We start from the raw sequence: 13,326 nt of genomic DNA, 5'->3' as shown, positions 1-13,326 counted from the left end.
AGAGTTTGCTCCATGGACCTCCAGTCTAAGGGCCTGATCCCGCTCAGTGGGAGCAGAACGGGGACCCCTCTTGCCACTGTCAATATCTGCACAGCCATGAGGCTGGTGCTGAACGGCTAAACTTTAAGCAATTATTTTTCTTGTTTTAAAACACAATGGAATGCCTGTACATAGACTCTGTTTTTCTATTGGCTGGCACGAGTGTTGCCTGGGTGACGGCTGTGTGCAAACACTCTTTTAAGGAACCCAGAGAGCCAGCTGCTTAATGAGCCCTGGGAATCTGCAGGCTACAGGGGATAGAGCAGATCCCAGCACTAAAGGAAAAACCTGTAAGGTGCATTCAGACAGGTAGGCATGAGAGCAGTTCTACTGTCTACCCCTGGGACCTGAAGAATTCAGTGCCACATTTGAAGCTCATACCTGATGCCCCAGGAATATCACCACTCTTGTCAATGGGACCTGCCAGCTAAATCCCTGAACTTCCCTCTGCATAGTACTGCAGTAAAGAACTCAGTCCAATGCACTAAACCTATCTGATTTATGAGAGTAGGAGAGAGAGGCTGCTTTCTAATATTAGCAGGGAGATATTTTATGACTAGACTTTGCTGTGGGTATATACAGGAAATGAGGGGTCAGGGGCTATAAGGGAATTGACCAATGAAAGCAGCTGCTGTTTTGCTATCTCTTTCCAGATCAGCTGAAGGTCTGTTGGGGGTAGATTAGGTGAGAAAGCCAAGCTCTACCCAAGTTTCATGTATGGACCTTCTCCTAGTGAACTTGTCAATTTCTCTCTCTCAAGCTGATGATAATGGATGTGGGAGATGAAGATGCTGCCATCAAGGAAAAAGCACACATTTTAATTGAGGATGTAATCAGGGATGCAAAAGAGCATCTGCGAGATTTGCAAGAAAAAGAGAGAGGTATTGAAATATAGAGCCGGCTGCATTCAAAACTCCTTTAGCGTGTCAGAGCCCCATCAGGCGGCTTAAGCAGCATATTGTCTGTTTGCAGAAGCTGAGTACATCATCCAAAACATTCAATGGGCCTCGTGCAAGGACTTTACAGTGGAAAGAGGACAGCAGCAAATTGAGGAATACATGTCAGTAAGTGACAGAGCCTTTCTTTCATTCAGTATAGCTGAAAATGAACTGAGCCAACATGGCCTGCTCCCTCGGACATTGATGAGCGAAGTTATGATCTATTATTTATTGCTGGTAGTACTTACTACAGTCTACTTTCCAAACGGAGGCCTAGCACCCTTTGTCCAGATATGTGTGTAAAGGGGCGCTGTAAAGGTAGACTGCTCAAGTGTGTGTGTGTGTGTGTGTAGGGGGCGGGGAGGGTTAAACTTCTCCACCTAACTCTCAGTGATGGCAGCCTAACACCATGAGAGCTTTGAACACCCACTGAGATGTCATTTGAGTCATGCAGAAAGGTGCTTGGACATTTTCTGGAGCTTGGTTCTGTTCCCTGATAGCTCCAAATACTCCTTTTGAAACCCTTCTTGCTGTATTCCAAGCTTCACTTGCATGTCCTGCCCCCAATTTGCTTCCTCAGCAGGCCCTTTAACTACTCAATGGCACCCTGGGGTGGTTTTCCAATTGGTCGGAAGGCCCTCTCTCCTCACATGCTCGGGTGCTTTCCATTTCCTTATTGTTCCCATCTGCAAAACTCAGTGTCCTAATGGCTTTTGGATGAGACTGAAGTATGTCCATGCAGTGAGATTGTCTTTGGCAGCTTAGGCCCGGCACCTCAGATATTTATTTGAAATCAATGGGAGTTAGGCAACTAAGCCCTTCTGAGGGCCTCGGTTTAGACTATCTAATGGGTTCTTTTTAACTGTCACCTTCACTAGACAGCTTTACACAAATATTACATGAAAAATCCAAGAACCCGAATAGAGCTTAAAGTACAGCTGAGGGTCTAAGGCCATATGAATACAGGAAATGCCAAAGCAGAAGACAGCACTGTTTCCTCTGATCTAGTAGACTGCTTGCCTCCAGCAGTGACCTGTTTAAATCCCATCTCTAATGCTGATTTCATGTCGCCTGGGACAAGTTTTAGAGCCAATATTTGTAAGTACCTGTAAATTTTAGGCACCCAAATTTTGAGACTGCTTGGGTCCGATTTTCAGAAACACTGAGCACCTGCAGTTCTCATTGCATCCATCTGGCGCCGAGGGAGCTCAGCAACTCTGAAAAACCAGGCTTTTGATGTCCAACACTGTCTCCCCCCCCCCAAACCTGAGGCATCCAAATTTAGAGACACATTTTGAAAACTTGGACCTAAAGTTGTGTGTCTTCATGTCCCCATCTGAAAACAGGGAAAATATTCACTTGCATCACATGATGTTTATGGTTTTTCAGGTGCTTTGTATATGAAAAGTGGCACAAATTAGAAATGCACCTAGTCAACTACCAGGCCCGGGAGTATCCACGTTAGTCTGTATCTACAAAAACAACAAGGAGTCCGGTGGCACCTTAAATACGAACAGATTTATTTGGGCATAAGCTTTCACGTGTAAAAAACCAAAAGCTTATGCCCAAATAAATATTAGTCTTTAAGGTGCCACCGGACTCCTTGTTGTTCTAGTCAACTACTATATGCAATATTGAATGAAGAAAAATCCTTCTGAACTCTACAATCTTTTGTTTAGAAGCACTAGAATGACAACCCAGCTAACTTTAACTTGCCTTCTGTTATTGCAAACGCTGCTCTGAGTACATTGAATCTTCTAGGAATCTTGTTAAAACTATTTGCCCCAGTAATATGCTGCAGAAGTAAGTTCTTGAGGAGACTGTGATTAGACAGTGTTTAAAAGTAGCATTTCCTTTTTACCACGTCCCCATAATCTTGATTTGCGTGGCAGAGTTAAACAAGAGCAACTCAATCTCTTTTTTTCCCACTTCCCTTAAGTCAGCTGTACTAGAGAGTGGAAGTCTTATAGTGTGGTGTATGTTCAGCAGACGTGGGAGTTTCATGAGAGCTGGCTTCACTGGTCAGACTACCTCCAGGAAGAAGAACTGAAGTACAGCAGAAGGTACCATTACCGGGTTCGCTGGAGCATCCCAACATGTAGGAAGCCCATTCCACGAGCAACAGCATGCATCTATTTCATCATCGAGATCTCCAAAATTAAACCACCTGTATGTATTCAAAATATTACTCAACCATCTCATTTTTCCCTTTGAAATGTGAGAGTAAAAGTCTCGCTTTACTTACTCTGTGGAATGAGAAAGTGGTAGATTAAATTATTATAGTATGTAAGATGTGGGGTCCAAATTTGTCCAAGTAAGTGAAGTTCATAACTGCACAAGTGATTAGATCAGTACTTGATCCCTGTCAAAATTCTGGTTTGAATTGGTCTCTCTGAAAAATGAGAAAACATCCTATCGTGTGCTGAGACTAATATTCCAGGAAGAGACCTGGGCTATGAATACTACAGCCTGAGACCCTCACTAAAATTTATAGTTCTTTGGCCTTCCTCCCCTTTGCTGCTAAAATGTAACCTTAGAGTGCATGCTACTTTCATTCATTTTATAGTGTTTGCAAAATGTGCTGTAATACTATGAAGAACTATCACAAAACTAAATGTCAAAATAAATGATGTTTGCACTGAATCATCTGACTTTCTTTGATGGTTTTTGCTTATTCACTCAGTTGCAATTCTGTGGTTTGTCCAGTAGATCTCCCACGCTGTTGTGCGACTGGGTAAAGTCTAGCTGTCTGGCTCGAAGGAGACTTAGAATTGTGTGTAAACATATACCTTCTGCTCTGACTTAGAATAAAATAACAGATTACATTGTTCTAGCCATGCAACCTATTTAAAGAGAGAATTGTAACGGATAGAAATGCCTACTTTACCTGTACTCTAGTAAATGTCTGATCTCTACCCTCACTTTCATCTATTGCAGACCTTGCCGGTTGAGGTATTCTTCATTTTGGAGTCAAATAGGCTCATTCACAGGTATATTTTGTTCTGTAGCTTTTTTTTAAGCAACAAACCAGTGTAGAGGGGCCCTAGCAACTCTGCATAAAACACAGTTAATTTCAGGTATGTCCAGCTAGATTAGAAATGGGTACAGATACACTCAGCTATGGTGGGGTGGGGCCCGTCAGGGAGTAAGTTCCAGCAGGCGGATGCTGTCTGGCCCTGCCCTGCTATTAGCTGCTCTTACACCCGCTGAGGATATTGTGCTTTGGCCATACCCCCCCACCAGGGCTGAGTGCTTGTGACATAAGTCAACTACAGTGGCTCTGTAAATGCTGGAGCTTCCCAACAGGGGGAGTTCCAAGCTGTTTCTGGCCTTCGTGGCACAATACGGGTGAAGCAGGGTTACGCGTCTAATCCGTGATGTGTATGTGGAATGCGAGTAACAACTCACAGCCTTATACAAACTGGGAGCCCAACAGCATTGGGCAGCAGCATTTGAACACGATCTATGTAAATTTATCTTTTTATATCACAAGCGAGTTCTAGGACAGTCCTCCAGCAGAGGCAGGAAAGTGAGCTGGCTATAGCAGAAAGAAGAACAGGAGTACTTGTGGCACCTTAGAGACTAACAAATTTATTAGAGCATAAGCTTTCGTGGACTACAGCCCACTTCTTCGGATGCATATAGAATGGAACATATATTGAGGAGATATATATACACACACATACAGAGAGCATAAACAGGTGGGAGTTGTCTTACCAACTCTGAGAGGCCAATTAAGAGAAAAAAAAAAAAACTTTTGAAGTGATAATCAAGCTAGCCCAGTACAGACAGTTAAGAAGTGTGAGAATACTTACAAGGGGAGATAGATTCAATGTTAGATTCAATGCCATTACAAACATTGAATCTATCTCCCCTTGTAAGTATTCTCACACTTCTTAACTGTCTGTACTGGGCTAGCTTGATTATCACTTCAAAAGTTTTTTTTTTTTTTTCTCTTAATTAATTGGCCTCTCAGAGGTGGTAAGACAACTCCCACCTGTTTATGCTCTCTGTATGTGTGTATATATATCTCCTCAATATATGTTCCATTCTATATGCATCTGAAGAAGTGGGCTGTAGTCCATGAAAGCTTATGCTCTAATAAATTTGTTAGTCTCTAAGGTGCCACAAGTCCTCCTGTTCTTCTTTTTGCGGATACAGACTAGCACGGCTGCTACTCTGAAACCTGGCTATAGCAGAGTTCTTAAACGCCTGTCCATGTGACTCAGGGAAACCACACTAAAATCCCACCAAGCAAAAAAAAAAAAAAAAAAAACCAAAACCCACCACTCGAACCACACCGAGCTAGCATAGTTCCTTATCCCAGCATGGACATATTCCATGGGTGTCTATTTCCTGCCTACTGAATTAGTGATGGATTTACACAGGCCTAAAAAGCCTCATTCTTCCAGGGGACAGGCTTGCCCTCTTTCCAGCTGACTGCTACCTTTGTTCTTAATCTGTTTGTTCTGTTTTTTTCTAGACCAGGACAGTGTCGGTTTAGAGAAAAGTGGCTCAAAGACATCATTGAAAGCAAGAGGATTCTCATGGACAGTATAACTTTCTAAATAAACATTTGCTTCAGATTAAATCCAATTCAAAAGGGCACCTACAATCTGTTGGTGTTGTATGGAAATAAACTAAGGGCACTGCAATAGGCTTTTTTGTTTTGTCTTTCCTTCTCGTTTACTAGCTCTTCTGAATTAGATCCTACAATAATGGTACCTGGCTACTACATTCTGCACACAAGTTTTAAATTAGTGTGACATTAACATTGACAGCTTAAGGACCTGATCTTTCAACTTGCTCTGCACAGACGCATGGGTAAGGCTAGCAGAAGAGTTACAAGATCAAGATACATAGTTTAAAGATGAGGAGAGGTAGATTAAGCCTAATGTTATGTTAAAATAAGGTTTATAAATCCAACAGAAGTAGATAACAGGGTTTCTAAAGTTGTTATGGAAACCTACACAGGGTATAAGTATTTCCACCCCTCAGAACTACAAACCAGGGATTTTAAAAGTACGTCCAGACACTATTTTACTTTATTAAAAAAAAAAAGTATTTAAGAATGAATAAGTTAAAGCATACTCATTTTGGAAATAAGCCAGATGACAATGTGGGAACACTGGATGAGAATTGATCAGGAGTAGGCCTCTAACCTCAAATCTTAAGAGATTAATACTACTGAAAAAAAAAAAGGAAATTAAAATACAAGGAGTTAAAATAATAAGGGTTTAATCTAGAAGATTTCCAAGAGCAAAGAAATTCAGAACTGGAATAAAATCCATCCTCAGTTATTACCTATGTATTTCCAGGACTTCCAAACACTGGTCCCTACTGCACCCCACCTGAGAGAGATATCTATGTACAGCTAAGTAGAGAAGCAGACAAGCTTTTAGTTCTTTCATTCATGTTCTGGGCTTTTGGAGGTTCTAGGCCAGACCGTTAATGTTACTACTTCTATAATATATACACTGCTTGTGATCTTTTTTTAAAATAGTTGAAGCCAATATCTATTAAATTACAAATATATTCCTATTTACAAATGGAGTCTGAACCACAAGACATGACGTGAGTTTTCTTCCTCAAAACAACTAAAAGGAAACCCTAAATGTAAAGTGTGTACAGAACTTTTCACAAGTACATCATAAATGAACAGTCCTATTCAAATCTAAACGGACATTTAGGAGTTCCTTCATTTTTGCTACTAGTAGTAGCCTGTTCATGGTGGTGAAGTCTAGTCTGATTTTGTCCATGCTGATTAACCAAAATAAATGAAAGATGGTTATGTTTCATTTCACCAGCAGCAGCTGATGGTATCCTGTTGTGTCCATATTGAGGTCTGATACGGTGCTTGTATGATCATGAACCTCCGCGTGCTCCTCAGTCTCATTCAGGATTCTGTACTTCCCCTAATGGCAGTTGCCTACAGCTGGTGAATGAGTTGTCCAAGAAAGCCTGCTAAGGGTAATGGTTTCTTTGATACAAGCGATCCATTCCTGAGAAACGCATCCCATCGGGCGGAAGGCACTGCAGCACTTTACAGCTGTTTCCAAGTCACAACAAGAAGAGGTTAGCCGCTATTGACTACAATCCGTGCTGTACAATTGAGGGGTGGGGTGGGGTTATTTGTCTTCTTTGCCCTTAGTCTTTCTGTAGACCATCTCCCGGAAGCTAGCCAGGATCTTGTTCTCTCGCTTCCGTCTCTCCTCCTGGTTGAAAGATGCCAGAGCTCTCTTCTCATCTGCACTGTAGATCTGGTTCTCTTTACGCAGACGCACAGCTTCCATTCGGCGATGCCTGAGGAGAACATTGCATGTGTCAGGAGGCAAAAAACCATTTACCCTTCCCCTCTTTGGGAGACTATTTCCCCACCCCCCACTGTACAGCCTACATTGCCTTTCCTATTATCCACTATGCTATCTGGAACGCACCGACACTGCCATCTCTATTATCTGAACATCAGGCTTCCAGTGATCTGAACTCAAACTATATTTACAGTTTAGTGCAATTATAATACCTAGCTCTTATATAGTGCTTTTCATCCATAGACCTCAAAGAACTTTACAAAAGAGGTCTGAATCAGTATCCCCATTTTACAGAGGGGAAACTGAGGTGAAGATGATAGGAGAGCTGCAGAGTATTTTTGCCCTTGGGAAAAACATACATGTAACAAACTTGCTGTAGATCAGCAGAGATTAACAAGTATGTTTGTAGTCATAGGCTGTTTAACCTTTCTGATTGTTGCATAATATACACACTTAGCAACTTTTTTTTGGTGCTTTCAACTTGGTCTCCCACGCAGTTGTAAATCTCACCCTAAGTGCCATCATCAAAAAAAACCAAACCCCTACCTGCTACCACTCATTACATAACCAGAGCTCTCGAATGATGCGATCTCTTCACTGGTCAGGCCAATTTCACCTCTTCGAGGGATGCGTTTCCCAGCCTTTACGTACTCTGCCATAGCTGCACCTTCACCAGGCAGCAAAGCGTGGCCATAGCTAAATAAAAAAAAAAAAAAAAAAGTCATCAGTTTCAGACTGAAGAAGTCACAAGAGTAATTAAACCACGAGCTAACGCAGAGACCACCGGATAAATCTAGCACTAGGAACTCAGCTAAATGATATGTATTTCCTGCAACTAGAGCAGCAGCATATTTAATCGTTTGTTCAACCTCTTGGACACGACACACTGGAATACTCGCTTCCATGTTGGATTTCCAGACTAACTGAAGCAAGGAAGTTTGTAACAAAAGCTTTCATTTACTGCAGGACTGGCTTCCTCTGAGCTGACATGTTACTAAAGCATGACTGTTGCTCTGGGACAGCTGGCGTGGAATGGTCACTAAGAGTAACTCACTTGACCTCTCGCTATTCATCACCATTTCTCCAGTTAACGTACGTGCTTCCTTGATTGTGGCAGTTTCCATCAGTGAGAGAGATTGTAAATCATTATAATTAATTCATTTTGATTAAGCTAATGGAAAAGTTGATTTAATGGTAAGTTGGGATAAAGTCATCACACTGCAGAAAGTATTTGAAAAAATAATACTGTAACATGGCCATTCTATTGAAAACTATGTAACAAATTGTAACAAAAGTTACCAGGTACACACAGAAAGTTCTAGCTGATTTCAGTAGGTTTTCAGTTTAAGAATAAAACACAGATTTTGTGCCTCTAACAAATGAAAGTCAGAGAAAACGTCGCCTTCACTCATGGCTATCTGGCATGGCAGCCTTCATGTTTAATTTCCTTGATTTGATCTGTTTGTGTAAATCATATATGATTACTTACTTCAAAGGCCTATCATCTTGAGATGCATGCATTTTTGGAGCTTCTGGTCCAATTAAATTATCAGTGTCTGTATTTTCTGCAATACAAATAATCACAAATATTATTGCTGTACCTTCTGCTTCCAGAAATCTGTCACACACCTGACTAAGTCAGGTCAGTTACACAGGACATCAACATATCAACAACTGATATTACTGAACAGAATACCTAGGAGTTATAACAGAGGTGTTAAATAGAATGAACCTACTTGATCTCTCAATCCAGAGATCGTCCCCTTGAAGTGCTTCATCATCTGAATCTTCACTACTCGAATCACTGGATTTCTTCCTACTCCTCTTACTCTTCTTTTTCTTAGACTTCTTTCTGTTACGACGTTAAAGACGAGACAGACAGATGTTTATACGCCTAATGGGGAAAAGGGAATAGTGCTAGAGGCCAGGCTTAATTGATCCATTTTTCAAGCAGCTTCCCAGTGGAGGATTCAATTGGTATCTATCTGTTCAATAAGACACAAAACACATTTAATTCTACAGATCCAGCAAGTACCATTATGGGTCTTGCATGCGCCATTCTTTGGCAGATTCCTCTCTCAAGTTTGGACTGGGCCCTTCATTAGCCAGAATTCAGTTTGTCTGAGGCAGAGTCATGAAGATTCTGAGGTGAGGCTATTACATGATACCGTGGGCCCCTTAACTACAGGAGACACGGAAGTGTTGGCTCTTCCTTACGCATCAGCTAGGGAAATACCATAATAGTGGAAGACACAGATTTAAAAACAGCAGTGTTTTAAATGCAATATTTTAGAGACTGCTCTTACTTTCTATGTTTCTTTTTCTTCTTCTTGGTTTTCTTTTTATCTTCCTCATCTGAAAAATCCAACATACAATCACCAAAAAACCCACTGTAATAAAATGAAGAAAGTACCGAACTTTATTGGAAATATAACCCGACCCCCACAACAGCAGCTAAAGTAAGGTGGAGAGAACTAAAGCCATGCAACACTGAGCTACTCACCTGGGATAAAAGTAGAAATGCCCCTGAATTCCTCAGTTCACCCTACACCAGAATGGCTTAGTGATTAGCTACTACTCCTGGGGGAATTCTGCACCACTGCGCACGTGCAGAATTCATGTCCAGCGCAGAATTTATTCCCCCATAGAAAATATATTCTGCTAAGAAGTGCTGCAGTTATGTCTTTCACCCACCACAGGCCGCTGTGGCACCAGAATAGCCAGCTGCGTTCATCACAGCACCCTGCCAGTGGCGCCAGGTTAGGATAGACAGTGGGGGGCATATCAAGCTGCTGGGGGGTGGAGAATGACCGGGCACGAGCTCAGGAGCTAGTGGGGTGACAGTCCTGAGCATGGGGCTGAATGGGAGGGCCACACAGGGACAGGGGGTGCGTGCAGGGACACATGGGGATGGGGGCAAATGTGCTTGACTGAATGGGAGAGGCTTGGGATTGGCTAGGGTCTGCATGGGGGAGGCTCCACGACACCCTAACAATCCTCCCCCCAATGTTTTGTACTTCTCCCATCCACACCCAACCCTCCAGGTTCACTCCCAGGCTCCTTCCCTCTCCCTTAGCTCCTCCATTACCCCAACTCCCCCAAGCCTTTGCATTGCTTCTGAGGGGTGTGGGAAATACATTTCTGTATTATAGTTTAAATGAATTACTTGAAGTTCTGTATTAATATGCCTAGTAAGGAATCTATTGGTCAAAAAAACATTATCTGAATATTTTTTTTTGTCTGTATTGTTACAGACATACTTGCTGACAAGTATTTTTAAATAAATTACCATAATAATTGAAACTGGCGTGATTATATTGTGTTATTTTGACAAATAAAATATGTAGAATTTTGCAGAATTCTAAAATATTGAGCGCAGAATTCCCCCAGGAGTAACCGTGCATTAGAGGGGAGGGTCTCAATTCCAGGTAATTTACAATATCCAAACAATGTCAAAACAATATTATTCAATGTACTCATATACTATCACCACCTGAACTGAGATGCCTGATGGATTAAATTCAGGATACCATTCACTGATGGCCAAACCCCATGTACAGAAACAAGAGACACTGCAAACTCAACAGAACAGTGAAATAATTTAAACTATAGGATTATTGATTAATTTCTATGGGAATGGCTATTGAAGTTCAGCAACAGAGGCTGTATGTTGCCTCTGGGTTAGAATGTTGTGATTTCACATCCTGCACAAAGTGGATTAGGGCTGAGAGACTTCATAGAGGATGTGTTTTAAGGAGACATTTGAGTGGAGGGAGTGGTGATTTGGTGCACAAGAACAGAGGCTATTCTAAATACAAGAGGTGGCATTGAGATGAGAATGGGAAAAGGGCACAAAGGGAAACCATTCAACATTAGTCTTGAATAGAGTCTGAAAAAATTAGAGCTGAATACAGGTACAAGTGGAATTAAAAAAGCTTCACTACAATTTATATGGCTATTGGGAAAAGAGAAAAATTTGTCTTCAGAATTCTGCAGTCAACAGATTCACAGATTTTTTTCCCCATAACTAGCAACTAATGTACGAAATCCCAGAATGTCGTGAGAATGCCAACCCAACAGATGCAATATTCCACAGGATTATAAATAACACATACAATAGAAGGATTCAGACCATATAGTTTAACAGAAGCCTTGTTTTCTTACCACTGGTGTCGGACTCAGACTCGCTATCACTGTCCCCAGAATGCTTTCTGTGTTTTCTTTTGGACCTCTTTCTTTTCTTTTCCTTTTTCTTCTTCTTCTTCTTCTCTTCTGTAAAGATTTGAAAAGAGAATGTTACCTGCAAGATGAGTATAGTTTGGCACTCCATTAATATTTTTGGATCTTATTCTGCTAGCATCCCCCTCTACTGGAACTCTATCATGCTGGCTTTACAGAGTCCTACTCAAGTCAGTAGAGTTCTTTGTAAGTAAGGTGAACAGAGTCTAACCCTCAATCTTCTATTAATGTGCAAACAACTTCTATGGTCACAACAAAATACCTTCTGAACTGGAATCTGAAGAGCTACTCTTCTTAGATTTTGCCTCCTCATCTTCTGCTGGGGTATGCTCATCGGAACTGAACAGAAACAAAAAGATCTTAAATATTATGAAATATGATTTGAAGTGCAGATTGTTTATCCAAAAATCAAACACATGTAGAATTGTTTGCAGATTCAGAGCCTGTGTTAGTAATGAAAGAAACCATTAAACAGCTAATATTTGAGTCACTCTCTGAACCACAAGTTGTTATGTGATCTACAACATGCTGAAACCTCTATTGGGATTATATGAAAAATCGTATCCAGTTATGACTGTTTAGTGATTTAACTTTGGAGACGTGTAACCTGAATTACAAAGAATAAAGAAAGCAGAACAAGAACATTTCTGTAAAGTAATAGTAACATTTATTATCAATACTATTTTAGCATAAGATTCTAGACCAGAGTTCCAGAAGGAGAAAAAAACCCACGAGAAATTACTTACTCTGGGTCAGGAAACTTTGGTGACAGTCCCCAGACTTCAGGTGCTCCCAGTTCACCAATCCTCTCTCTCTCATTTAGTCTCCTGTAAAGGTACATGCCTGCATTAAAACCTATTGTGCTACTCCCACCAAACAGATAATCAAAACCTGAGTAGTTTGTGTTTTAGCAGCATTTCTAGTCTCTGAAATTAGATTTGGTGAAAAGATATTTTCTTCACTTTAGTATTTAAAATTTGTTTATTCCCTCCAAAACCAAGACTTAATTCAATGTTAGTTTTCTCAATCACCAGGGGGACAGTAACCAAGGCAGGTCTGAGAAATTTTAAAGTGGACCGCTGAAAGCTTCAGTTAACCTTCAGACTTTCTAGCCTAGTAAAACAGGATTTTTGGCCACATATGTAATATTCCAAATTGTCTTAGGAAGTAGATGTAATCGTCACAGTAGACACATATTATTTGGAATGATGAAAACTAAAACGCAAAGGTAAAGTTTGTGGCAGATTATTGCATGAGACATCTCTCTGGCTGCCCTTATCTATAAAATGGAAGACATAATCTGCAGAGACAACAAATTCCAATATATGATGCTTTGCTTTTGATCAGAACAATCCATTGCATGTTCACACTTCTCATTGCTGTAGGCTGTACTATTTGCAAGCTTGTCAACTCCGCAGGCTACCCAAGATAGCTTAATGCAATGGGCCCTGTCATACCTGTGGGGCTGCATCACTACACTAATACAGATAACTCAAATCTACTTCATTTCATATCCTTTGGGGCTCCTAATTACCTCCTCACATAGTTTCTTTAATGGGCAAAACTAACAGAGTACTCCAAAAACTAAGGTGGAACAAGCAATGAACCTAATAGCTAAGTGGTGAGCAGCCATGGGTCATTTAAAACAAGACTGGAGAAGGCACTAAAAAATACACTGTAGGGAACACTCCTCCACTGGGAAAAAGGGATGGTCTCGTGTCTGTGGGACCAAGGATAGGGGACAGAAAGAGCCCGGGTGGGATGGACCCAGGGTGCGCTGCCAGGGTTGGGGGTCTGGC

General features: G+C 41.2%; 2 protein-coding genes across 6 annotated transcripts; one reads left to right on the top strand and one right to left on the bottom strand.

Moving 5' to 3' along the window:
• Positions 1–218: 218 nt before the first annotated feature.
• Positions 219–5,689, top strand: AKAP14 (A-kinase anchoring protein 14). 5 transcript variants are annotated; one of them, XM_008169032.4, is made up of 6 exons: positions 219–348; positions 800–920; positions 1,012–1,103; positions 2,921–3,146; positions 3,915–3,967; positions 5,461–5,688. In XM_008169032.4, the coding sequence occupies exons 2-6, from the start codon at positions 879–881 to the stop codon at positions 5,543–5,545; spliced, it is 498 nt and encodes a 165-aa protein (XP_008167254.3). In that variant the 5' UTR covers positions 219–348; positions 800–878; the 3' UTR covers positions 5,546–5,688. The 5 variants fall into 5 exon arrangements, 4 of the variants coding, with proteins under 4 accessions (XP_008167254.3, XP_023961764.1, XP_005299004.2 ...); XM_024105996.3 differs by having other exon boundaries at positions 2,967–3,146; positions 5,461–5,686; XM_005298947.5 differs by having other exon boundaries at positions 2,964–3,146; positions 5,461–5,685.
• Positions 5,690–6,198: 509 nt separating this feature from the next.
• NKAP (NFKB activating protein) lies at positions 6,199–12,419 on the bottom strand. The gene is made up of 8 exons (XM_065556655.1): positions 12,274–12,419; positions 11,790–11,866; positions 11,453–11,560; positions 9,595–9,643; positions 9,025–9,140; positions 8,778–8,853; positions 7,835–7,984; positions 6,199–7,280 (listed from the first exon to the last, which is right to left on the bottom strand). The coding sequence occupies exons 1-8, from the start codon at positions 12,366–12,368 to the stop codon at positions 7,106–7,108; spliced, it is 846 nt and encodes a 281-aa protein (XP_065412727.1). The 5' UTR covers positions 12,369–12,419; the 3' UTR covers positions 6,199–7,105.
• Positions 12,420–13,326: the final 907 nt, after the last annotated feature.

The sequence above is a fragment of the Chrysemys picta genome, chromosome 9 (genome assembly GCF_011386835.1).
Source record: "Chrysemys picta bellii isolate R12L10 chromosome 9, ASM1138683v2, whole genome shotgun sequence".
Classification (NCBI taxonomy): Eukaryota; Metazoa; Chordata; order Testudines; family Emydidae; genus Chrysemys; species Chrysemys picta.
This window is presented reverse-complemented; position numbering and strand designations above follow the sequence as displayed.